At 37.7% G+C, this 27,241-nt stretch overlaps 1 protein-coding gene across 6 annotated transcripts in view; it reads left to right on the forward strand.

Annotated features, from left to right (window-relative positions):
- Window positions 1-27,241, forward strand: part of GPHN (gephyrin) — a gene marked incomplete at both ends in the record, with an annotated part of 292,255 nt that overhangs the window by 169,015 nt on the left and 95,999 nt on the right. For 5 of the 6 annotated variants that reach the window (XM_080346039.1, XM_080346043.1, XM_080346041.1 and 2 more), the window contains 4 exons: window positions 5,946-6,040; window positions 10,538-10,604; window positions 14,593-14,865; window positions 23,497-23,631. In XM_080346039.1, coding sequence (XP_080202165.1) covers window positions 5,946-6,040; window positions 10,538-10,604; window positions 14,593-14,865; window positions 23,497-23,631 — 570 coding nt within the window. Of the gene's footprint in view, window positions 1-5,945; window positions 6,041-10,537; window positions 10,605-14,592; window positions 14,866-16,115; window positions 16,224-23,496; window positions 23,632-27,241 lie in introns of all 6 variants that reach the window. The other variant, XM_080346040.1, reaches the window with a different exon arrangement.

The raw sequence follows: 27,241 nt of genomic DNA on the forward strand, positions 1-27,241 counted from the left end.
ACCTTTGGGTGTTTGTAGATTTGAGTTAGGAGAAGAAGAGGAAAAAGAACATATAATCATGTCAGTTATTGGAGGAATGTGAACCAGGCTCACCATTGGTAGGAAGGAAAGGTGATAAGGGTAAGCCATGCTAATACATTTAGACATGTTTTGTGTTATTTTATATAAAGTAATCCTGTACAGGCCTGGGAGAGCTCTCAGTATGTGGCTACGTGTGTCTGACACACCTGGCAGCATTTAACATCAAAAAGACTCAACAGGAACATCAAAATGGAGGCTGATCAGACTCAGACTGAGTTTCTTATTGTACAGGAAAATCAACAGAAGCCTGGGTGGTCACTTCATGGGGAGGATCAAACACATACATCAAGCGCAGGACTGGCCTGATGTCTGCCTAGCCACCACCAGGCCCTCCTGTGAGCCCAAACATAGCAATTGGTGGGACTATAAAACAGTTGATGGGTTTTTACAGGCCCACATCATTAGCACTCATGGATAGTTTATTGTTGAGGAAACAATGACTGTCAGGCTACTACTTTCAAGGTTTGTATGGCCAGGTTCATTGGTATGGGTGTGAATCTGTCAAAAGCTCCAGAATGACAGCAAACACCTACTTCTGGGATCCACCCTGTCCAGAAGCAGCTATTCATTGCTCTCTGGATGCAGGGCACTCTTGACAAAGGTTCTGTGACAACTATTAATAATTTGATATAGAGAAGTCAGTGATAATCCTAATTGCATATATGTGAAAGGACAGCCACTGCATGGCGTATCTCTGGCTGCAGCACCCCAATGATGTGTTTGGGCCGCTATATTGTTAGAAAGTTATTAACTTTGATAACAAGTTGAGACACTTTTACAAACCCGCTTGACTTTGGTTGCTTTGCAGCAATAGCATATGTGATCAGTTTTATCCATTTGTTGAGTTAACTGAGCAATTAGCCAAAGAAGTTTGATTTTGGAGAACATCAGAGAGCATGGTTCCTGTCAAGCCTTCCATCCATAAAAAAGACACAAAATATCATCACACAGGTTACTGGGGACAGGGAATAAGAAAAATTCAAGGGAAGACAGCATGATGATGAGAACGAGTGACTCAAAACTGATCCTTATCCAAAAACTTTTCAGTGTCTTGAGAGAAACCAGCTGCTGCAATCGTATTTCTTATTATACTAAGAGAAGAAATAGCTATGTGATTTTTAGGCAAGAATCTCTAATCAATCTAGCTCCATGTAAGCTCTGTTTTCTCCCCTCCAAAATATGAGTAGGGAAATAGAGAATAAGCTGAAAGAGCTGACTTGTGAACGGAAGTTACAGGCACACCTGTTACCTCCAGCTGAGGTTTACTGAATAACCTTGAAGAAGGTATCTCATTTCCAAGCCGAGAGATGCAATTTTTTCTTCCTAAAATATACATTTTTTTAAATAACTGGTTGAAAGAAAATGACTGACATTTTTGTTGCACATTTGACTGATCTGTCTCCATAGTTCTTTGTCCAGTCTTCTGAGGTTTGACTGTAGTCTGTGAGCTCTGTTGCAGAGGATATGTAGGTATTTCTTCGGTTAGGCCTTTCTAAGACTTCCACTTTCAATGGAAAGCTCAAATAGGTAATAAAATGTTGTCTATGTTAATTATGTAGTCTGTTAAATATAAATTATCTGCAAATTTGTCCATTAATTTGCATAAATAGCTTTATAATATGCTATGCAGTGTCATAGATTTGAACTTTTTCAACAGAAATAATATTTTCAACAGAGGCAGTCTGTTATGACTTTTCAGTCTCATGTTTGCATTTTAGTTGAAGAGATAAAACTATATTGCCATCCCAAAACTACTGAAGAGCATATGAAATGTCTCATAACATTACTTACTAGTAAGAGGTCGAACTTTGCTATTTTTAATACCTGAAAGACAAAGATAAGGAATTTCTGAACATTCTAAGAAGAGTAGTCCTAGGTCTTCTAATTAAATCAGTCTGCAGTGGATAAATCCTCCAGAAGCTGCCTGGAAGGGTTTCCACAGGTTAGGAACTGAGCTAACTTAGTTTCTATGGAGGCAAAGAAAGGCAGTGAAGCAGCAGAGAACTCTCTGAACCCAGTTGGCAGCAGGCCATCTGTTAAGCAACCACAACTACGTCAAAGACATCTAAAAATACATCAGTTGGTTTGGGAACGTAATGCCCTAACTCAAATGAAAAGGCACTTCAAAAACAATCAAAAATGTGTTTTAAAATAAATTGTGTTTGTTCATATAGCAATGAAATATAAGAACTGCTCTTATAGGCATTATTAGTAAGTCCTGAATAGCTGCATGAAATAATTATTTGCTAACCTCTACTTCTCCTCTCTGGAGTAGAAATTACAGTTTTATTTCAGTCCTGTTTTCTTGTTCCCCTACAGCCTGACATGTCTGTCATGTCATGTCTTCGTTTTTGCTCCTCCTGAGGTTCTCCCTCTTGTACTGTCCACCCGAGCCACCTTGTGCAGTCTGATTTCCATCCTACTCACTCCGTTCACTTGCCCCCTTGCTCTACTCTCATCTCTGCCCTCTGACAGTCTGGCTGCTGGAACTTCTCTCTGCAGTTCTTCCCTTCTACTAAGGCTTCCTTCTTCCCACCTCCCATCTAAACTGCAGACCTCTTTGCAATCTCCAAACTGACCTTTCTGCGTCTCAGGCTCTCTCCTTAACTCTTGCTTTTACCTTCACGTGTTTCCACTGCTGTAGAGCCCCTCTCTTCTGCCTCCATCTTGCATGTGTCTGTCTTCTTGGCACTACCACCTTATGTGGGAGAAACTGGAGACGCTTGCTGTCATTTTAGTATTTTATGCAAATTGCAGTGTTGTCCACCTGCTCTTTATATAGTCGTCAGCCTCAGGTTTGAGCAATCAGTGTATAGATTTAGTCCTGATGAAGGCATCAGTGTCACAGCTCTGGATGAAATCTTCTTGTCAGTTTTTGTGCTTCTGCCCACAGAGTAGTGTCGTCATCACTGTTGCAGGAGAGCCAGGGGCAACAGTCTTGATTTGTGAATCATTTTGTGCCAACACTGTGGCCCCCTGCAGCAGGCAAAAGCTGCCTGATGGGGAGACTACTAAGAAAAAATTAGCCATGAAACAAAGTTTAACAATCTTAATTTAGCCTTGCTAGAGTACTGGTAATACATGAAGGTGCTGAGTCACTCATCCTTTCACAGTTTGCATGCAGGTAGATCTTGGTAGCAGTTTACTCCTGAGCTAGACAAAGGTGAAAATCTAGGTTTGCCATCTCGTTTCCACCTTTCTTTCAAACCTGGAAGAAGTCTTAAAAAATCCAGCCACTAGCACTTTGGTACATTGTTAGGTGAAGCAAGAGTTGTTACAGATAGGCACAACATATCTGTAAGTCACGGCAGTACTGCTATTTTCATTCATATATGTATAGCTAATTAAAGAGTGTGCTTCCCAGTGTGATGGTGGTTTCGGTTCCTGTACACTGTACGTTTTAAGTTGTGTTATTTGAGGACATCCCAAGAGTGGACTTTCCAGTGGCTGATTTCAAGAGCAGATGTCACTGTAAAAGTTGTTTATTTAGCAGCAGCCTTTTTTGGTTACATCCATCCAGTCAGGCTGCAAATATGAAAACAGGAAGCATTCCCCTGTTTGCAGAAGTCTGCCTGCAGTAATAAATAGAAGCATATATATTTTGAAACAAGTATTTTTAGAAACTTCTATTGAAGGCTGTGCTGCTGTTTGGACTTTCTGCCCTTTCAGATTTTGTTGCTTAGTCTATACATTTTTAATAATCACATTGCCTGCTAGCAGTGACATTTTGTGAAGGTCATTTTTCTTGTGAAGTTGGAGAATGGACTTGAATTTCATTGGAGCACTCCCTAAGCTGCAGGATCGTTGTTTATGGAACTCTTTTGCATCTTGTACTACCTTTGAAGCCTGTTTAGAATATTAACTAATGATATCTTCAAAGTGTCACTGTGCTCAAGGGCAAAAAGAAATCTCAAAATGCATTTTATATTTAAAACCAATTTTAATAGCTTTGAAGCATGATACTAGCTGAAATAAAAGGCACAGATACAGACTTACTATGTATGTACACATACACAGAATACCGTGTTTCACCAACTTGTTTGTTATCAGCAGCGTCTCTTCAGTGTTGCAATGCTTTATTTTTCTATGCTATAGAAATCATCAGGTCTATGGATAGTCTTCAGAATTTTTTCATGTGATTGATAATTTAATACCTCAGCGGTAACTTTAGGCAGTGGCCCTCTGTGGAGAGGTTTTAGTTTTGTCTACGTCATCGCTAGCCTGCTTCTTCTCATTTCCTCTACGTAGAAGGACAGACCCTGGGTTGTGTTTATATCCCTTTTCTGTTTCTGAGTAGGGGATGGCAGATACCAAAACCAACATGCTATGCTTCAGATAAAAGAGACCATGGTTTTAGCTACTGGCTTATAATTGCTTGGTTTTCTATAAAGCAACATTCCTGCTTCCCACAACTGAGCATATACCAAGTTTGCTCCTTAATAGAAGATCTGAAGGTTTACTTGGTAGCTGTGTCTGATGTCTTCTGATACTGGCATATTCCTTTAAAACATGTTAAGTGTTAGTGGCAATGTTTGAGGATATGGCCACTGTTCAAGGATATTTTTTCAGTTTTATTTATTGCGTTCTGTAAGTTTTAGCTCTATACCTGATATAGAAGTCCTGGATCCTTCTCATAGGGATGCTGTTGGGGTTAATTCTGTTGTTTTCCTTCTCTGTTTCTTTGTTTCTCTATTTGTAAACTAGGAACTTAAAAAAGTACAAGGATTTGATTTACAGTCTAATCTTTCCCACAAAATAATTTGACTGGTTTTCTTCCATTTTATTCTTTTGCTGTATCAAACTGCCAAGGAAATTTAGCTTATTCAGAGTGTCCTTGTATTTAAGATACGCTTTTCTGTTTCTGTTTTGATAGCTGTATCATCAAAGCATTGTAGTTTGGCTGGATGGTTTACAATGGATTTCACAGTTTTATAAGCATTGCTAACATTTTAGTTGTTGCACATAACTTAGAATCTCGTTTCAGAACACGAAACAAGACGATCCACTGTAGAGCAGCTACTGTGAGGGAGATGGAGGGAGGGTAGGGCTGTAACCTGCATTTCAGGTGTCATGTCCTCACTAAAGTTAGAGGCTGGGAGACTGGACAGATTGTGCATTTGTAAAAATTTGTGTTAGGAAGGATGGAAGGTTGTGCGTATCCCAGAAAAAATAATTTCCCATTTGATTCCCTGTGCAGGAAAAGGGCAAAAAAGACAAGAATTTTCAGACTCTGCTTCCAGGGTTCTCAATGCCCACTGCATATGGACTGCTTGTGAATAAAAGCCACCAGCCTGTGTGGAACTGCTGGTTTGCTGACATGATCGGAAGGGAAGGCGTCAGCCCCTGGCCATTAGCATTACCACTTTACTCTTTTCCTGCCTGCTTGCTACATGGGCTTCCCTTTGCAAATTTTTTTTTCTGTCTTCTGTGCAGACGGATTCACTCTTCTCATGCCTGGGAAAATCTGAATGGGAAAATGCACATGAGATTGATAAGGAAGAGAAGGCAGATACATTTGGTCTTTTCTTTGTTTATTCCTAAACATTCTTTCATTTCTGTTGGAGGGAGTTGTTATTTATGTGGTACTGGTTAACACTTCCTATATATATAGCGTCCTGACTTTTCACATTTTCTGTAGGAGCCTTTACAGTACAGCTGACAGTGCTTCTTCCCAACCCCTTTCTTTCCCTATTTTACCCACCCAAGAGAAAATTCTTTAACATATTTGAGTGTTGAGAATATAGCAAGGACGTCTCTTGGCAGAAACCAAGAAGGACACATTCTTACCCAAATTTTAGATGGTTCCATGTTTTTCTTTTCCTTGTACTTCTTCACTCACTTTGCTATTTAATCTTTGATTGCAGGCCACTAAAGAAGTAATAGAGCGAGAAGCCCCAGGGATGGCCCTGGCAATGCTGATGGGATCACTTAATGTTACTCCTCTGGGCATGCTCTCTAGGTAAGACTGTTTCCTGCAATACGTGAAGTGAACTGTTTCCTTAGAAATACACATTGTCAGGAAGTGACTATAGACAAATAACTGAAAATTACCATTATTATCAAGACTGGAAGTTTTAACTTCAGAGAAGTGGCCAAATTCCAAGAGCGGTAATTGCATTCTCTCATTTAATTCCCTTTGTTGTCTGCATTAGACACTGTATCCTCCTGTATTTTCTGTGCCAGGTTATTGATAATATCGATGCATGCTGTTAAACAACTGTCTTTTCATTCTAGAGCTGTGACATTTTGGTGGTGAGTGAAGAATTCTTCTGTATGTTGTTTACCAAGTACTAAAATGCTTTCTTTAGCAAAAAGAAACCCTTGATAAATATAAGTGTATTGGTTTGATATTGCTTTTATTCCAATATCAGCAAAAGCTTTCTGAATAAGTTAAATAGTATTTTATCCAATACTTTCAGATATAGTACTCCAATTCCTAGAGTTCAATATTTCCTACTAAATAATTAGTAACTATTTCTCTGCCTGTTGGTATTTCTTTATCAGTGACATCACTTGTTATCCTGTATTTTTTCTGGAGTTCATTTTTATTTTATTCTTTCAGTTTGCCTCAGTTTACCTATGACAGACTTAGTAATCTCAATGTCTTTCGTAAGCTAGTTTGTGCTTGCACATTATTTCAAGGTAACTAAGAAACAATGGCTGTTACAGGTTATTCGATTTCTCATTGTATAATGAGGGTATAACAAGAAAATAATTATATAAGAAATAAAGAACTTTCAAATCTGCAACTTCGTATTCAGATAGTTGGATTTTTAAAGGACATTTAAATGAGGGGTTTAGTGATTCAACAACTTATTTTAAAATTTTTGTATCACATATCTGAAAGGGCAATGTTATGAAGGTAACACCTTCAGATTCTGTTCAAATTAACAAGTATTTTCGGTTTTTTATCTGATATAACTTTTTATATAATAGTTTGTGTTTATCTGAAGGGAGAGGATAACAGAATACTACCACTAGGAGAGGAAAGGTTAATTTAGGTGTTCTGTTTCAGATGTAGAAGAGAATAGCCATTTAGATGACACTAGCAAGTCTGATGTAGGATGTGGTGCGATCAGGATGGCTGAAGGGATGTTTTAATGGCAATACTGGATTGGAACCTGACTCTGCTGTACACATAGCGAGAAAGTGTCCCTTAAACTACAGCCACTTTCCCTAGCAATTGATGACAATGATGGGAGATAACATTACAAAGATACTGGATGCAATCATATTAGGTGTTAAAAAAATTCTCAGTGAAAACATTGACTTCAGGCCTAAAAGTAGTCAGCATGCAAAAGTCCATTACTTTTATAATACTGTTCAGATCATAAAGTTAAGTATGCAAAAGTTATGAAATCACAACCTTATGGTTTCTCGTGCAATCTCATTTCTGCATGATTGTGTGTGTGTCTTATGATTACAACCTCATGTAGTATTCCTCTGTGAATGCTTCAGATGGAAGAAGGAAATTTACTTTTGGTTTGATTGTCTTATTGTGTAATCCTGTATCGGTTTTGATCCTCTTTATTCAGAATCTTCTTTGAATGCAGGATTTTTCTTACATCATTTGTTATTCTAAGACACAAATTGTTAATATATTTTAATAGAAAATTCTGCAAATGGAGGTAGTGTTGTAAGCCCCCCCCTGGACATGGGAACTAAGGCACACATTAAGAGAGGTTGCAAACATACACTGATTTTAGGTATACAGTTTGAGAAATTTAGAACCTAATTTTTCAAAATATTTAACGTTAAATGTCACTTGTCCTAAGCCTACCTATCATTGGCTTAATTTTGAAATGAAGTTCTGATTGATAATTTTGCATGTAATTTCTTTGATTTTTCAAAAAAACAAAAGCAGAAGATCCATTATGCAACATTAAGCTGCCACTTCTGTAAATCACCTGCAGGTTTGGAAATGTTATGTCAATCATGTTGAATTTTATCACCTGAACTTTTAGAAACTGTTGTAAGTTATGGGCTGCCTTCCTGACCATGGGCCAGCATTAGGAAGTGGTGAGTCACTTCGTAGGCTGGATTCACAGATACTTCATGGCAAATGATGGGGAGTGAGACTCTCACAGTTCAGATTCAGTCCCAAGGTCCAGCTGGGAGTGTCTTAAAGCATCATAGACCTTCTTATGTGTTTCGTGAAAGTGTTTCCTTTTGCCCTCTGTGATCTTCCAAAACTGTCCTTGTCCCAGAATTATCTCTTCCTTTCACCCAGTTCCTTACCTGTCCAGTACCCATGCCATGCCAGTCTCTACTGAGGCTCTTTAAAGCACTCTCTGTCTCCTTGCCCATTTATTCTGCTTTTACCAGCCTGATTTCTTCCCAGAGAGATCATATTTTTTTCCTACAGAGATCATGTTCTCCATTCCTACTTCTGCATCAGACCTATATTTCTTTCTTCCTACATCCATTTTTTAATTTCTCCCATGTCCTGTTTTTCCTTCCACTCCCTTGCTTCTGTTTGTATTCTTTCTCAGACTACTTTGTTTTTTCTTAAAATTTCTGTACATTGTGTCACAAGCCTGAGCATAACATGAGATCCACAGCATCTTCCTCAACTGTTTGGCATTTGAAGGAATACAATTAATTTAACTCTCAAATTAGCCACAATGCATGTACATTTTGTGTGCTTTTCTGTTGTCAGCGCAAACAATATTTTTTGCAAGCCATACAGTTCTTGTGTAGTTTTACATACTTTTGCATGCTCTCTTGAGGAATTTTTGGCAGCTCCATTTCTGTCTTGAGCCATTAGATAAGATTATTGGCAGCCAAAACTTGTAGCTTTCGAAAGAGTGGCTACTGGTTAGTCCTTTTTTATTATTGGTTGGTTGTAGTGGTTATTTAGCTTATGATGTTCTAAATTATTTAAAGCAGAATAAAGCATCTATCTGCTGAATATAATTCCTACTCGTTTTAATTCCTCTGTGAGTAATTCCTATTTCATTTATTTTGAATCTGTCATAAGCTGCATCTCACATAGGAGATTTGCTGGATTGAGTTTGTACTCTGTAAGTTTGACTACTGCAAGAGTAAATGAGCACATTTCTTTAGCTCAGGCTCCTCACCTTTGTGTTGCAGTAGAGCATTCCTCAGCTACCTGGAATCCTTTCTTAACTGAGGGTACATAGTGTGCAAGAAGTGAGTATGGGAAAACAGAGGCTGGGAGTCAGGCAACATTCGAGCTGCCAGTTGAAAACAAGACTTCTCTTCAGGCGGGCTTGAGTGTGGCATCAGCAGCTCGTTTTGTGGCACAAAAGCATTGTCTGTGCTATTTAATTGTGAGCTATCACTGGAATATTTGCTTCCCTGCTAGCAAATGCCATGCCACCAATAAATGATATTAATCACTGAGAATTATTTATATAAGAACAAATCCAGGGAAGTTGGCTACCCCACAAACCATATCCTTTGGATCAAAATTTTTGGTAATGCCCTATCAGGAAATTCTTTTCTTTTCTTTTTCTGTCTTTAGGTATGGCTCATGCTTTTGTTTGACAAAGAGATTGTTACACAGTTTCTCTCAACTGTACCCTCTGTATTTTGTGGTTTGGTTTAATCCTTTTACTTTATTCTTATCCCTATATCCCAGCCCTGTGGTTTTCACCACTGATTTCATGAGCGGTGCAGAAAGCAGGAGGCACTCTTTACAACCTCAAGATAAAATCCAATAATTTTAATTTTTTTCTCTTGAAAAATATGTAGCTGAAAGGAGGACGAGACGAAACTCTAAACAGAAAGCATTCAGCACTTGGGTGTCTAATTTCAGCCCTGCATCAAGACCAAAGGAATTCCCTAAAGACAAAAAAAGAAAATCTTCCATCTTTGATAGGTGGCTTCATCTATTTTTGAGGAGAAAAGACAAGACTGTTAGGAAGAATTAGATATGGATTGGATAAGTGCGATTTTCACTTGAGAGCTGCTTCCCTCTGTGCTTTTCTTATGCTGGATCTTTAAAAATTAAAAAAAATAAAATAAAATAAAAAAATTAACATGCACACCCCCCACACACATTTATTTCCCTTGCCAGATAAAAATACTATGTCATCTTAGTACTTTTACCTGGCAAGGGAAATAGTGTTTGACATAATCAATTACATTATAAAGCAACCCTGTGTATGAGCAAATAGGGACTATATCAAAGGATGTATTGGGTGCAAGTAAACAATAGAATTAAGAGAGCTACACAGATATAAAAAAGACAGAAATCTAGCCGGTGTTTATGCTGTCAGTTAAATGTTAGATTGTCAGCCTTGTTTGATGCTTTTTCAGCTAAGCTTCTCCTGAGCTGCTTTAGAAGAACATCAACAAACATTTTTAGATGTTGGAAATTGAGTTTACAAATTCTGATAAATAACAGAATTTATCATAAATGTTCTGTTCTTGTTTCTACAGTGGAGGAAGTTGCATGCAAGAATTTCACTCTGGGTTTCTTTCTTTTCAGACCTGTGTGTGGAATCAGAGGGAAAACTCTCATAATTAATCTGCCAGGTAGCAAGAAAGGGTCACAGGTAAGAAGTATTCTTACTGATCTGCTACTGAGGACCCATGATGAGTCCCTCCCATTGTTCTGAGTGGTGGCAAGTACCCACTACAACAAATTTTACAAAAATGAATTGATCTGCGTGTTCATATAACTGAACGCACCATCGCTCTCGGTCAGGGACAATACAGTTCCAGTCTGGTGGAAGGTGCTGTGTGACCAGGACAGCTTTGTGTGTCGTGCAGCAGAGCACTCACTGTGGCAACTGTGGTCTCCTTCTCCTTCTTCTCTAGTCAGTCGGTACCTGATCCTTGTGTTGTCTACAACTTCCAAGAAAGCATTCTTTTTCACACAGAATTAAGAAGGGGGCCTAGTATATGGTAGAACATGCAGGAGTATGAAGAATATTCCTAATTTTTGTCAGCAAGGGGGAAAAAAAGGAACATAATTTTTAAGAGTTTGAGGAATTTAAAATCCTTTGGATGTGGGTAACAGACTTTATGCCCCTTATATGGTTTGTTTTCTTCCTGCGTTTTGCTCGGTTTGCGCAGGGAAGTTAGGTTTTATGTTTTTATTCATGCTTGCTTTCTGGCCGTAGAGCTGAAAGAAATATCATTAAACATCATGAGGAATTTTTTTGTTTGGTATTAAGGTTAAATCTTTCCAGTGCTTTTTCTTACTGTGTAGTTGACTAATTTATCCAGAAAAACAGCCTTCTCCACACAGATACTGCTAAGCTGAATATTGGGCTGTACAACCTGGTACAAAACTGCTGAGGTAGCTCCCCCATCAATCACGAGAACATATTTCTCCAGGGCTCAGACTACGTCAGTGGCCTTGTTAAAAATGTCTTTACCTCTGGCCTCTAACAAATGCGTACCTGGTAGTTTATCAACATCTTCTGAACCAGTGGGAACCAGTCACCGAGGAGACAGTACTAATGTGTTTGGCAGCACAGCCCTGAAGTCACTCTTGCTTGAAAGACTGATGTCTGGAGATAAATAAAAAATGTTTATGTGGCCTGTCATCTGGAAGTTGAAGAGAAAATGTTCTGAATACTATTATCTCAAGCAGCTATTACAGTTTTTCAGATCCATAGTCTACATGTTTCTGTTTGAGGACTCAGCCTTTCTATGATTCTAGCATTCCTTAGAGCCTTTTTAGGAAATCTGATGAGACTCTGTAATTGAAAAGAAATTTAAAAGCCTTCAAAACATGCAGCAAGCATTGGAGGATGGTGGGGCAGGAGAATACCTACTGGGAAGTCATCTCTGTGTAATGTAGCAGTGGGCCCACATCATAGACAACTGGTGCACCAGTAAGGAGATTTGTTCAGGAGTCTATACTTCTTTTGTTTAATTATGAAAGAGGTGAAATAACCTACAATTCCTAATGGGTTTTGTTGTGTTCAGTGGCACTTGTAACATGCTAGCTACAGGAAAAATTGTCATTTTCTGCCCTGAGGCATTCAGGCTGTGAAGACAGATAAATTATAGACAGAGGATGAGGAAATGAAAAAATGGTAGTAAGTATTTTAACAATAGTTTGAAATAAAGTAAGTAATAGAAAAGCTAATTCTGCTGGAAAAGAAAAAAAATGTCATATGATTTCATTATGCAAGAACACTTTTATAAACTGATGATTTATTTGTTCCTGTCATGATGATACTCTATTCTGTCACAATTTATTTTATTATGAAACATCTTTGAAGTATCAGATTTCAGCAAAGGTTTTTAAGATGGATGGTAGAGAACATTGTTTCATAACAGGCTGGATCTCAAGGACCAGCTAGGATGGGTTGTTACCAAGAACTTACTTCTCTCTTTGATAACTTGCTAATTTATTTCCTATCGTATAAATACAATCATGTAAGACGCTTATATAAAGCTATGAAGTTGCAACAGTATACACATTTCATTAATAAAATATTAAAATGTTCATAGAAAATGGCAGCAATGTAAATGCTCCATCTCAAAAATGGCCACAATGTGAAATATTTTTTCTCCCGAGAGTGTTTGTGTGGCGTGTACCACTGAATCAAGATCTGTAGGATACTTCAGATTTTAAATGTTCTCTTTTCTTTTAGCCTTGACAAATGTATTTAATGTTATAAAAGAGGGCAAAGTGTGAAATTACCAGATGCTCATTGAAGTCATTGGGTCTGTGGCAATTTTCATAATTGTATTAGCAGTTGCTTAAAACAAGGAGTTTTACAAATAGCATGACCTTTTAGAGTACTTAACTGGGAACCTGTTCATCAACTGTCAAGCCAACAAGGCTTTATTTCAGTGCTACAAGTGGGGAACATACTTCCCTAATGAGTTAATAGTTTATGTACTCTTTCATGATTCTTGGTCAGTCTGCAGATTGTTGTCCTTGTTTACCACTTACCTGAGGTCTGCTTTTTTACTGAAGAAATGGTGGTTGTATGCCTCAGTATTTAAAACCATTTTTTGAAATAATACTGTGGAGTCACAATAACTCTGAGGTTTGCATTCACATTAGAAGTTATTCTTTATTAATGTTTACAAATATATCGTAGTATATATTCATTATATACAGCATCTTAAGCTCATCCAGTTTACTCCAGTTCTTCAGAGTGCCAAATTGAATGTTTAGACAATTTATAGATCTGTGAAGTAGTCTGACTTTTCATTGGTCTTAAAGGAGCAACTGAAAAGCGGGTTCTTAGTAATAAGCTTTGAGGAAATACAGTGTTTGTGATTCACATTTTTGACTTACAAAGTGGCTTATATAAACTTTAGCAATTTCTGATTAGTAGTTTGCTCTTTGTTTACATAGTCATTTTCAATTGTTGAAAATATTGTTACAGTATTAATGTATAAAATGTTTATTGTTATTTATTTTCTAGATACTGTAAAATATTGGAATACATTTAAAAACTATTCCTTATGCTTGAAACAAAACCGAAAATTAAGTGCAACAAAAGGAATAATGTCAGATTTCTCTGTCAAGTTGTATGTTCCGTGACTGTAGTGCCATGGCACTTGTGATCCTGCCATCATTTTCCAATAATTCAATGTTTATATGCAGTCTGCTCAAATGACATGAAGAAAACTCTTTACTGAGGTGCCTGGGAGGAGGATGAGAGACAATAATCATAAAGGTAGCTTACAGCTGGATAAAGAGAAAAGGAAAAAAAAATCACTTGGATGGTGATTAGACATTCGAACAGGCTGTCAAGAAGGGCTGTGGAGTCTCTGTTCTTGTTTTTTTTCAAGACCTTACTGAACAAAGCCCTAAGCAACCTGTCTGCATTTCATATTGACCCTCATCAGAGCAGGAGCCTGCACTGTGTGATGTCCTGAGGCTCCTCTTTGATTTGATGCAATAATTGCATATTTTAGCAGCAGAGGTAGCTATGTATGTGTATGCCCATTATGGAACAAGAACAGTTACATGATGCCTGTGTTTTTGCCTTCTCCAGCCATATACAATATACTTTTAATTGTTTTTAAGATCATAGAGCAAGGAGAGGTTTGAAAAATAGATTATTTATGAATTAAAAAGGATATACCTCTGTAAAAGTATAATTATGGAAACCCTTATGAATTGTTCTCTAATTGTGAAGGAACATAATAAGAACGATTTGAAGCTAATATCTCTGCAGGGACGGAGTTAAGGTTTTTATCGTGCATTTTTGTAGCTTTCTGCCAACTGCTCTGAACTGGTTTCTGTATTACATATTCATAAAAATTTAACTCTTGTTTTCTGAATTTTTAATCCAGTGCTAGTCTAATGGCAGTAGCCCTGTTGTACAACTTCCTATATTTGCATGAAAAAGGGCAAAAATATGTAGTAGAATCCCCAGTTCTGATTCTGAATTTTGTTTGTTACCCTCTATGAGCACTTGCATAGGGCATTTACGGTTTTATTTACGATCATGTGAAAAGACGCATCTAAATCTCAAATATCTTTTAAGAGCAAACCTGAGCAATCCCTATTTACTTCTGCAGGTAACTTTTCATAGTCATTTCTCTTCTCGTTTTGTATAGGAATGCTTTCAGTTTATACTGCCAGCCCTACCTCATGCCATTGATCTTTTGCGAGATGCCATTGTAAAAGTAAAGGAGGTGCATGATGAACTTGAAGATCTACCTTCACCACCACCTCCTCTTTCTCCTCCTCCAACCACCAGCCCTCACAAGCAGACAGAAGACAAAGGAGTACAGTGTGAGGAAGAGGAGGAAGAGAAGAAGGATAGTGGAGTCGCCTCAACAGAGGACAGTTCTTCTTCACATATAACAGCAGCAGCCATTGCGGCTAAGGTGAGTCTGGCTTGTTTCCCTAAGAGACTTTTAGTTTCTATCTCAGGTACTTTCCACCAATATTCATTTGCATGTTAAGACTATACATGGATGTCTGTGTGGTCAAACAGGTGTATTGTAGGTACGTTTTGTAGAAATATAGATTCATAAAAATATGAATCCTGTTTTAGTAGGTGATCTTAAATTTCAGTGGAAGATATTTTGTTTATTATCTTGATGATAACATGCATTTTTATGACACCATTCTGATGTGACAGACTATTTTTAGTGTGTTGGGTTTTTTTTTTAATTCAAAGTACTCACGCACCTGTGCATGCCAAGTCCAGTAGGTGGCAAATTAAGGAATCGCATTAACATTTTCTAAGCCATAGTATCTATTATGAAAATAAAATGTTTGTTTCTAAAAACATTGATAAAAAATATGACCGATAGGTAGCAAGTTATGTAATAACCTATCCAGATTACCGTATTCCAGTGTGCATGTCTGCATAAGAGACATGAAATTCTGCCACAAAACTGAATGTCATCACATTGTATTTATAGCTGTGCTTTAGCCAGTAATCATAGATCAATATCACTCAAACCAAAATTACAAATTTGAGACAACAAAAGGAAAACATTAGATAAATTTTAAATGTTTTCCAAAGAAATACCATGTTACTTTAAGCAATATATAAATATTTACCTCAGTTTTATGTCTTCAGTTTTCAAATGGAAAAACAATGTATTCCTATGTGTTAGTTTTTTTCCAAAATGCTTGGTTCTATATTTGCTCCACAAATTGCGCTTTTAATTCTTATTATGGGAATTGGAAGTCTAAGTAACTCAGAATTGTATTAAACCATTTCTAAACCAAAGCAGCAACATTCTAACTCCAGAAATGTGAATTCAGGTCTGAGACATCTTGACATTTCTAAGACAGCTGCAACTGGAGATCATCTCCTCATGTACAGAAAATCCTGATTACATATATCTTTACAGGGATGAATTAAGGTAATTATCACTTGCAAGTTTCAGTTTTTATTGATGCAAATTTTAAATGGATTAATTTATTTTGATATAGGCAAAGATAAATAATATGTGCAATTTTTGAAGGCAGAAAATACCTGAGATCTAAACTGACTGTGTTCATACGAGCTTGGCATTCCAGTGTCACATTTGTTTTCACTTCATTCCCTTTCAGTCATTTGCTTGTACAGTTTCATGTTTCCCTGTCACTGTATTCATAGCTGTTATGTGTTGTGCATTAGAAGCATCCATCCTACACCAGTACCGCTGTTATCATGGCAAAAGGTGAACAGCCCATCCCTGGTCTCATCAATTATTGCCATCACGCAGCAGGCAGTGCAGGAGAACCGGTAAGAGACACTTCCAAGAGGCTTTTTGCACTAACAGTAGCTAAAAATACACTGTCTGCCCCCTAGACTACTGTGTGAACAGACAGTGTTATTTATTTTCTTCTAACAAAGACACATTGGTGCTATCTTATAGAGAACATGCTACAGAAAATACCTTGCTTAACCTTGTATCTTAAACAGAATAAAGTTCATGTACGTTGTCAGTTTGAATCATTTGGCTGCTGAGCTAATCATTGCTGTAAAGCCTGTGTTTCTGATTAGTCACAAACTTCATCATCTAATATACTCAATAATTGAATATAATTAAAGTAATCTCCTGAAATTATTGCTTTAGAGCTATGAAATTTTGGTGACTTTTTCCCTTTCATTTGCCTTGCTTTGCTTTTTTTCTCCCAGTAGTTTGTCGACATAATACAGTGTTTGCACAGGGTATTCATAGTTTGCTTCCATTGCTTGCAGTTTCTCTGTTATTTCTGTATTCTGGTTAGAAGCAGATTTTCTCAGAAACAGAAGAAAAGAGTTGAGAAGTCAGGATACAGTGGACTTATTACAAATTACTGGATTTTAGTGACTAGTAGGCAACTATTTCAATGCATGGTAGAAAGGACTTAGTTTATTATAATCCAAAGGTTATAACTTGGGCTCACACAAAATACTGTATTTTCCGTCTCCCAAAGGTTTAGTCTGGGCCCGAATCAAGATAGAATAATGGCTACGGTATCATCAGGAATCAAATGTCATTTACTGTATTCATCTCTCTAGGTTAGGGAAACCTGAGGAGGGCAGTTGGCCCAGAGAGAGTTGTGCCGACTTCCCCGTTCAGTCCATGTCAGCCAGCCAACGGCCTCTAAGTTCTTGGGAAAATATGTCACTATATTTGATGACCAGAGGCTGCACTTTCTTGTTCCCATAGGCAAATAATAATTTAAACCATCAATCAAATAGCATGACGTCTTTGTATTTAAAACATGATGACAATGTCTCTTGAAAAGTCACTTCAGGAAGTGTGAAGGCTTTGAAGTTCACACACCTGATGATAAAGCTGTGTATGTGCTATATACATACATACACACGTGCATTTATTCCAATAGTTTCAATTTTTTTGAGTTGAGTTTACTAAACTGGAATTGGCACCGTGTTCTCCAGTATCAGTAGACCAGTGAATTCAGGCTCTCCGAAGCACGCTGTTCGGCTGTCAGCCCTTTTGCAAATTACTCTTGAGCTGTTTTTTTATGCATCCTATAATCCAAATCAGACCTTCAAACTCGGAGAGGAAGTGGCTAGTTTTTCAGAAGGTGGGTGGGGTTTTTTTAGCTCTCCTTTCTCTATATTCTTAACATATTTTTACTTTTGCCTGACAACGACAATAATTACCATCTACAGCTTGTTTTCTTAGTATCTCACCAGCACTGTCCATCTTTGTTCCAGTCCTAGGCAAAAGATAATAAAGAGCTCATATCTTTTTCTTTTTCTCCTTCTTGTCAACACTAGGTTTTCTCATCTAAAAAAACCAAATATTTAAACCAATATAAAAGTACTTCTGGGAAAGCTCATATAGAGTAAAAAATGTAGAAGCAATGACTGATGGGTGTGGTGGATACCTTTCTGTGTCACTTCATTCATTCCTCAGTTGTTTCTTTCTCTGTCAGTATATTACAACGGGTTTTCCACACCAGCTACTGCAAACAGAAATTACCTTCACTGAACTCATTATTTTACCCCATTTAGAGTTTTGAGACCTTTACCCTCTATTCAATGTGTTTGAGACTGGCAAATGAGTTGAGGAGGGAGACATCATAAATACCCAGAGTGTGACTTTGTGAAAGTCTGAAAAAACTGAAGTCTGTCAAAAGCACAGTAATATTTCTGTCCTTCCTTATAGTGGATTTCCAGACTTCAGGAAACACAGAAACTTTTCATGGGTTTATCAGTCTCTTTAGCAGGTTTCACAAGAAATTGCCGTGCATACAGACTTAGATTGCCTAAGTTTAATTTTTAAAGGAAAAAACTCATTAAATGTAAGTAAGAAAAATGAGTCATTCTCCATATCATATAACATATATGCATAGAAATATCAATCACATTCTGTTGTCACTTCCACGTTAATGAACAGTATATGTCCATTATATATTTTATATCCATATGTTTATGCAGTGTACATATTAGTACCTTCTCTGAAATCAATAGGTTTTAGTGGTTTGAAGAGCATATTAATGCTGTTTTTAGCAATACAACACATGCTGCTGTCATATTGGGAAGTAAACCTCTTGAGAGCAAAATTTGTAACTGTGAACTAACTTAATTCACTCAGTTTGTGGGTACAAAAGCTAGCAAGCTGAAACTTTAAGTTCTAAGTAGGTTTATGTTGTTTTATAGCAGTTGTATTTTCTGTAAAGGCAGTGATGAGGGAATAATTCTCATTGAAATAAAATACCTGTAATTGTCTTCTCCCTGTATCTTCAGTTCCTTTTCTGGTTAATGCTCCGGCTGAAGTTTTACTTAAATTTTAATTTTCTCACAGGAAAAAAAATAGTATTTCACATGCAGTTCCCTGGAAATTGGAATTGTCTCAGTCACTTTTTTGCAGAGAGCGTTTTTTGTTCTGAAAAACGTGATACTGGGTAAAATCTGAGCAGCAATGAGAGATGGATATGGTGGCTAGGAAAAAAAAAAAGGTTACTTGCCTGAAAGGGGTGAGACAGTGTGTAATATCTGGTTACTGGAGAGGAACTAGAGTAAACCCAGGGAGAACTGGATCATGGATATTTGTACTGTTGGATCTTGGAGTATGTAGAAGGGGTAGTGGACCCATACACTATCATTTCACTATGTGCGCAGCTTTTTGTCGGAGGAGGGTAAAGAAAAGGTATCTTATTTGAAGACTGAAACTTATTATTTATTTCATTGTGTCTTTTTTCTTTTGTGCCTTTATCAAAATGTAAGTTTTTGCTTTATTATCCTTATTCGTGGAGATTAAAAGGAAGCATTAAAAGTTGTAGGTAGTACTGGAGCTATGCCAATATAAAACTTCGGGATGTCAGCCTTTTTTGTGTGTTTAACATATGAGGAGATTTCAGGAGAAAAAGAGAACAGAATGGAAATCATACTTCTGACTACAAACTGTTTGCATCATCAGAATATTGTTGTCCCTGTTTCGCATGATCAGGATATCATTGTCCCTGTTTACCTCTATTTATAGTACAACTCTAAGATGCCATTTGCAAATCTGAATACTCCAAGTAGAGCCCAGTTAGGCACTGTTTCTGGAGAGGAAGATACTGCCAGCATAATCATTCATAGTGAAGAGAAACTCTGCTGGCTTGATAATTTATAGTGGAAATTGCAGCACAAGTTACTGAGCCTTGAGAGATCCTCTAAGAAAAGGCTTGGGGTTTTTTTTTGAATGCTGACAGAAATTGACTGGCAAAAAATACTGTCAGTCTAGAAATGCAGCAGTAGAGCAGAAAGCAGGCAGCTGGTGGCACACTGAGAACGAGATCTGTTTCCACACAACTTATGAACAGGTTATAAACATGAGAAACTCTAATGTGTGGAGGAGGGTTTATGGGGAAATAAGATACCCTGGGTGTAACCCAGTATCTCTAAGTCAAGGGTGCAAAGTCAGGCATAGTCATTACTTATAGATGGGAAACAAGGAGGTTGAGTGGGAAAAAATGACATTAAAAAGCAGTATTTAATGACTTCAGTCTTAAGGTTGGTCACTTTAACTGCACAGAGACAAGGAACAATTCTGTCTTAATATCCTGACATTGGTCCTAAAGATGCAACAGATTTTAAAAGCTAGGATTCAAGCTTGTTCCTGGAAGGAGGTGCTTTCCAGTGGCTGCTATTTGCCCTAAGGCCTTACTAGGCAAGAATGCTCAAAATGCCTAGATGCAAACTGGATACAGCAACTCCATTTTAAAAAAATCCTGGCTTGAAATGCCCAGTGTTAGTGATTTGGCTTGTCACTGGATCCTAATTTATTTCTTCCTTTTGTTGTCTGCTATTGCCATTTCCCCAAAACATGGGGTTTCTTTTGCTGGTTTTCTTAGACCTTGAACATCAGGCTGAGCTAAGAAATTCTGAATGAGGAGTCAGATCTTAAAATATGTCTGTATATATATATATGTAAATATACCTTTAGAGATCCAAAATACTGTATTTTCTTGACTGTTGTGATAGAAAAGTGATCTGCAGGCAATAAGAACAATGTGGTCTGGTAGAACTGCTGCCTCTGGAAAAATAAAGAGGTTAAAATCATGAAAATAAAATCAGAATAAGCCTTTGTAGAGAGTGTGTTGTAGTGGAGTATCTGCTGCCATTTTTATAGAACTAATGTTACAGATCAGTTCTCCTATTAAAGGTTATATATCATTTGTATGTATTACTATTTAATTAAAAAAAATTAATCATTATGTTAAACTAGCAATCTAGTCAATTATAAAGCCGGTGTGATATCTGCATGACTGGGCCCACATACTGCAGTAATAAGAAACAGCAGACGTAGTAGGACTTGGTATATTAAAGCTAAGAAAACCTTTATTCTTAAATGCATTCTTCTACCTCTTTTCTTTGAAACTGGTAATAAAACTGAACAGAAGAGACAGATGCTAAAAAATCATGATAGATTCACTTTTATAACTGAAAATAAGACCACTTTCTGTTTTAAGTTGGTGTAATTCCATTTATTTAAGTGGCTTAATATTGCCATCTAAAGAGGCTGTTCCTGTAATTCCAATTTAGAAATAGAATCGTAGAATCATAGAATACTTTGGGTTGAAATGGACCTTTAAAGGTTATCTAGTCCAACCCCCTGCAATGAGCAGGGATATCTTCAACTGGGTCAGGTTGCTCAGAGCCCTGTCCAGCTTGGCCTTGAAGGTCTCCAGGGATGGGGCATCTACCACCTCTCTGGGCAACCAGTGCCAGTGTTTCACCATGCTCATTGTAAGAAAATTCTTCCTTATATCTAGCCTGAATCTCCCCTCTTTGCGTTTAAAACCATTACCCCTTGTCCTATCACAACAGGCCCTACTAAGAAGTTTGTCTCCATCTTTCTTGTATCCCCCTTTAAGTACTGAAAGGCTGCAATAAGATCTCTCCCCTCTTCCCTTCACCTCTCTCCTCTTCTGTTCCTCTTCCTCTTCACCTTGCCTCTTTCCTCTTTCCTATCTTCTCTCTCCTCTCTCTTCTCTGAATAACTCCAGCTTGCTCAGCCTGTCCCCATAGGAAAGGTGTTCCATCTCTGTGATCACTTTGGTGGCCTCTTCTGGCCCCTCTCCAACAGATCCATGTCTTTACTGAAGGCTCCAGAGGTAGACACAGGAGTCCAGGTGGGACCTCACCAAAGTGAAGCAGAGGAGGAGAATCACCTCTCTTGACCTGTTGGCCACACTTCTTTTGATGCAGCCCAAGATATGATTTGCCTTCTGGGCTGCAAGCGCACATTGCTGTCATTTCATCTAGCAGTACCCCCAAGTCCTTCTCCTCATGGCTGTTCTCAGTCCCTTCAGCCCCCAGCCCGTATTGGTACCGGGGGTTGCCCTGACCCAGGTGCAGGACCTTGTGCTTGGCTTTGTTGAACCTCATGAGGTTCACATGGGCCCACTTCTTGAGCTTGTCGAGGTCCCTCTAGATGACATCCTGTCCCTCGTGCGTGTCAACCATACCACTCAGCTTGGTGTCATCTGCAAACTTGCTGAGGGTGCACTAGATCCTACTGTCTATGTCATTGATTAAGATATTAAATACTACTGGTCCCAGTACGGACCCTTGAGGGGTGCTATTCATCACGGATCTCCATCTAGACACTTTGAACTGTTGACCACTACTCTCCGTATATGACCATCCAACCAATTCCTCATCCACCAAACAGTCCACCCATCAAATCCATATCTCTTCACTTTAGAGAGAAGGGTGTTGTGGGAGACTGTGTCAAAGGCTTTACAGAAGTCCAGGTAGATGACATCTGTAGCCCTTCCCATGTCCACTGTTGTAGTCACTCCATCATAGAAGGCCACTAAGTTTGTCTAGCAAGACTTGCCCTTGCTGAAGCCATGCTGTCCATCTCAAATCATCTTCCTGTCCTCCATATGCCTTAGCGTAGCTTCTAGGAGGATCTATTCCATGTTCTTCCTAGGCACAGAGGTGAGGCTGATAGGTTGGTAGTTCCAAGCGTCCGCCATTCTACCCTTTTTAAAAATGGGTGCAATATTTCCCTTTTTCCAGTCACCAGGGACTTCACTTGACTGCTGTGACTTTTCAAATATCATGTAGAGTGGCTTGGCAACTACATCAACCAGTTCCCTCGGGACTGTGGGATGCATCTCTTCAGGCCCATTAGACTTCCTTATGTTCAGGTTCCTCAGGTGGTCACAAACCTGATCTTCTCTTACAGTGGGAGGGACTTCGCATGCCCAGTCCCTGTTTTGCTTTTGCAGTCCATCCGCTCGGAAGGTGTGAAGAGAGGTTGCCAGTGAAGACTGAGGCAAAAATGTTGTTGAGTACCTCAGCCTTCTTGTCCATTGTTACCAATTTGCCAGTCCTGTTCATTGGAGGGGGTGCACTTTCCTATGTGGCCTTCTAGTACGTTATATGGAAAAAAAAATCAAATTTTAATTTTTCCATTCAGAATGGATTTTAAACTAAATGTTGACTTCACATGATAGTTTCTAGTGCTTTTGCCTGTACTCCGTCCAGTTGGGCCTGTAGCTTTTGCAGCACAAACCTTACATCAATAATTTTTGTAGCTGAAATAAAGTCTTCAGTACATGGAATGAAGAGTATTTACTGCATGACATTTCTTGTGAGAAATTTTCTGACTGCATGACATTTCTTCAGAGGGGTTCAGTCATTGCTAATAAATGGTTTTCTCTTCAGATATTGTCCCCTAGTTAGAGAATGGGAAGTCTGTCTCCATGCCACAGTAGAAATCACTTTTGGTCATAATTTGGTTTGAAACAGAGGCTTAAGAGGATAAACATTACTTTCTTATTATTTCCTGTTGGAGTATGTTCGATTCATAGGTTTTTCAAGACAAATACTAAATCCTGTACTACTTCAGTTAGAATACAATCTTACATATTTCCTAGCTATTTGTTACTGAAATTATGAGAACATGCCATTAACTACTGCCAGTGCTGTGTATGAGGAGGTATGCAAACTGAGCAGTAGGGTGTTCCTACATTTTTGATGCAAGGTTTTGAGTAAGTTTTAAATACAGTATATTTTTTACTATTAATTCCATCTTTCTTCCTCTCTTCTTTTTAAGATTCCAGATTCCATCATCTCTCGTGGTGTTCAGGTGCTCCCACGCGACACAGCCTCCCTCAGTACTACTCCTTCAGAATCTCCTCGTGCCCAGGCCACCTCTCGTCTCTCCACTGCATCCTGCCCAACACCAAAAGTAAGTACATTTGTGCCTTGCAAGCTCCATACTCAGATATGTAATCGATCAGATTAATGTATTGCATCTGCTGAACAAGTTTGGTTCGCATGCAAGGGTTGTATCGTTCTAGGTAATAGATAAATGCAAGACAGTGTAGTTCATTCTATATATACTGTTGCACAATTTAGTATGTGAGTCCACCAACACGTTATGTTACTGAAGTTTCATTATATCTCTTACAATATCAATCATGAATATGAAACTTTTAACACCTTGAATGTTTTAATATCCCCAGGAACATAGATAATCCTGCCACTGAGTAACAACATTAAGCAAGTAGTATTTTGTAAACAAAACATATGTGCAAATTTCTAACCTGGGCTGGGGCAGTTCTGTGCCTCATTTTATTGTTGTTTGGTTTAAGACACTTTCAAACCAACTGGTTTTGCTCAAACTTAGATATTTGCTGCCTGACATTTGGAAACAAAAAACAGCCTAAATTGAATAGAAAGAAAGTTTTAATGCCAACCTTACAGGATTATTATTCAGTTCTTACTGATTATACTATACTATTTAGTCATTGAGGTGAACTCTATTACGGGTTTTTTTTAATCAAACTTTAAATAGCATACATCAAAAACTAAGTGAATTGACCAGTGGCAAGGCCAGTAATGTTTGCCTTCAGCAGATTTCCTTTCAGCAGAAGAAAACTCTGAATTCGCTTGGTGCATGCACATCACAAAGATCTTTCTGTGGCACCAGATGCTGACGTAATAATAGACCTGTAGCAGATGGCAAACAATAACATTCTTCTTCATCTAATTCATGATCCTTGAAGATTATTCTGCTTGCTAAAGTGATTGCCAGCATCTGCTAGTTCTTCTTTCCTGCTGTCTCATTCTTTTCTGTCAGCAAACAAGATTTATTTGCAATCACCCATAGAAATGTTTTGGTTTAGCCTATGAGATTGTTTTATGCAGTATTCACCTTCACTGTAATAGAATCAAAATTATTCTGATGGACAGCATACTTGAGTATACAGTCTACTTTTCTTAAGAAGATGTTCAGTGAATTCTATCTGCAAGTGGCTCCTTCATTTTTTTGCTAAAAAATTGACACTTGTCTGATGGCTTCAAAATAAAAGCTCAGAGATTATTACCTTGGAACACTCAGAGCAGAAAAGTAATGTGAAAAAGAGAAACTGCACTGAGTTTTATGCCTATTGACAATACAGAAGTATCCAAAGAAAACCAAAGGAGATCAGGCGTAAAAGCAGAGACAGCACTGCCAAAAAATAGCTGTAGATGAAGCCTGTATATTTTCAGGAAGGTTATCACAATGGGAAGGAGGAAAGCTTATCTGTTGCGAAGCAGAATGCACTCCTCTAGACTATCTTCAAAGATTCAAAGATTGCAGAAGGAAACTACAGGAACTTTGAAACAGATTAAAAATCCAAAACTCTTCTTTGGGAAATCTGTTGAGATGAGCTCTTATCATAATTGGATCATGCTTTGGTGTTCCATGTTAAGCTCTGGTTTTCATGTATTACTGCAAAATCAGATTTTGCTCAAAATTTGTGAGACCACACCCCTTTTAGAACAGGAATTGCCATGCAACATCTACCTAGACTTGCTTTTCTGTGATGTCTTTCAAGAGTGGGTGGTACAAGCTGATACAGGGAAGGATCTAGGAAAGCCCAACTTGAAGAGTGATCTCATCTGTTCCTATAACCTAGAGGTTGGATTTTGCACTAAAGTATAAGCTTCTTTGCCACTTAGAGAGCTCTTGGTTCATTTTACTTATTGCTTTAAGAAAACCACAAAGTACTCGTCTTTTTGTTCAGTCCTTTTCAGTACCCTCAAGTTCTCAAACATCATCTGAATTTGTCAAGAAATATGGTTCATTCATATTCTTCGAGATTGTCAATGTGTCTGACTGTCTTCACTTTCTATGTTTTTCCTTCTGGATCCTGGCTTTCTAGTAATGCAATATGAATTAAATTTACACTGGACCTCTTGATCTACACAGTAGTAAGAATAACGATAAATTGTACTTCAGCATCCAGTTGACATTCCAGGGTGCTCTTTTTACTTCTTAAATCTGCAAGAGTGTATCTTTTCAATGTTCTCATTTGCTGGTTTAGGCACTCATTTTAAGGCTCCAAAAGGTGTATGTGTGAAATGAAACAAAACAGAGGCAATTTCAGAAAAAAAAAATTTTTTTCTTTGTTTATATATATATCTGGACTAGTGGTCTAGCTGTAGAGCTAGTGGCACTATATTTCTTTGTCAACTACATATACCAGTTTATTTTTTGTACCATTTTCTTGTTGTATTATTTTTTGTCCTAAATGTACATGAACCCTTACATCTCTCTTACTGAATTTGCTGAATAGCAGAAAGTTGTGTGTGTCTCTCAGAAAAAAAAATAAAAATCAAGCTTCTGCAATGATGGGAGCAACTCTGTTGAATGAATGTAAGTAGCAGGTTACTAATGCATGGAGGTATTGGAGAGGAGGTATGGGAGATTGCGTTGCTAATACTCCTGGTTGATCTGTCAGGATAAGTCTTTAGCTTATCACAATTGTATTTTGGAGAATGTGATGTTGTTGATATATATCTAGATCATGTTGATTTAATTTGAAATTCACTGTTCACACTTTATCTTATCTATGTTCTCTGAAAATCTCTGTTTCTAACAAAGTAGTAAATGACAAATATTGAGTTTGAGCCTGTATATTTCAATCAGTCCTCAAAAGTTTAATTTCCTGATAAAAGAAGTAATTATATTTTTCACTGTAGCCTCTTGGGAGGTCAGAACTTGGTAAGACAAATTTCCATTGGGACTACTCTGTCTGTGATTAGGTACATCCCCAAAACTAGAGCAAACTTGATTTTGTTTGCTTTTAATAAATCTCTGTAGAACACCTTCCTTGTTCTCTAAACTGCACTTGAGTTTCAAGCAAAATCCACTGCATCTCAAAGAGCATTTAAACCCTATTTGTAGTAGATGGATTCACATATAGAGGCAATCTAAGTTTTACTCAGAGGAAAACTGCACTAACAGTCCTCCCTTTTTCAGTCATTCAACCATGAAGCTGATAGTGTTTGTGACAGATATTTTTATCTGCTACAGCATAGTTTGGGTCTTTTAAATGTTTTACTGCTTTCTCAACAAGATTAGATTGAATATGCTGAATACCCACATGACAAAAGTTCAGGATGACACAGTGTGGCTTGCAAGTTTGTCGTCTTGTTTCCGGTAGCTGCTCAGATTATAAGATCTTTGTATATCTTTGTGTTTGTTTCCAATTGTCATTTTCATGAAGTTAAATGCAATATTATTTTCAGATACAAAAGCAAAACACTAGCTAGTGTAAAATATTAATATTTTTTTACAAATATGGAGAATTTCTTTTACATTTGCATTGATGTTGAGTCTTGGGGCTTTTTTTAAGCTTACAGTATAAAATTTTAGATCTATTACTTCAGATAACTTAATATATCCAGAGCAAATGACTGAGTCATTCCTTCAAACTTCTAATTCTGTTCTACTCTTAGGGAGATGTTGCTAGTATAGAAGAAAATTACAGCTTTCAAGTTGAAGTCTTCGCTTCTCCTATACATAA

Source organism: Nesoenas mayeri (genome assembly GCF_963082525.1).
Source record: "Nesoenas mayeri genome assembly, chromosome: 5".
NCBI classification, from domain to species: domain Eukaryota; kingdom Metazoa; phylum Chordata; class Aves; order Columbiformes; family Columbidae; genus Nesoenas; species Nesoenas mayeri.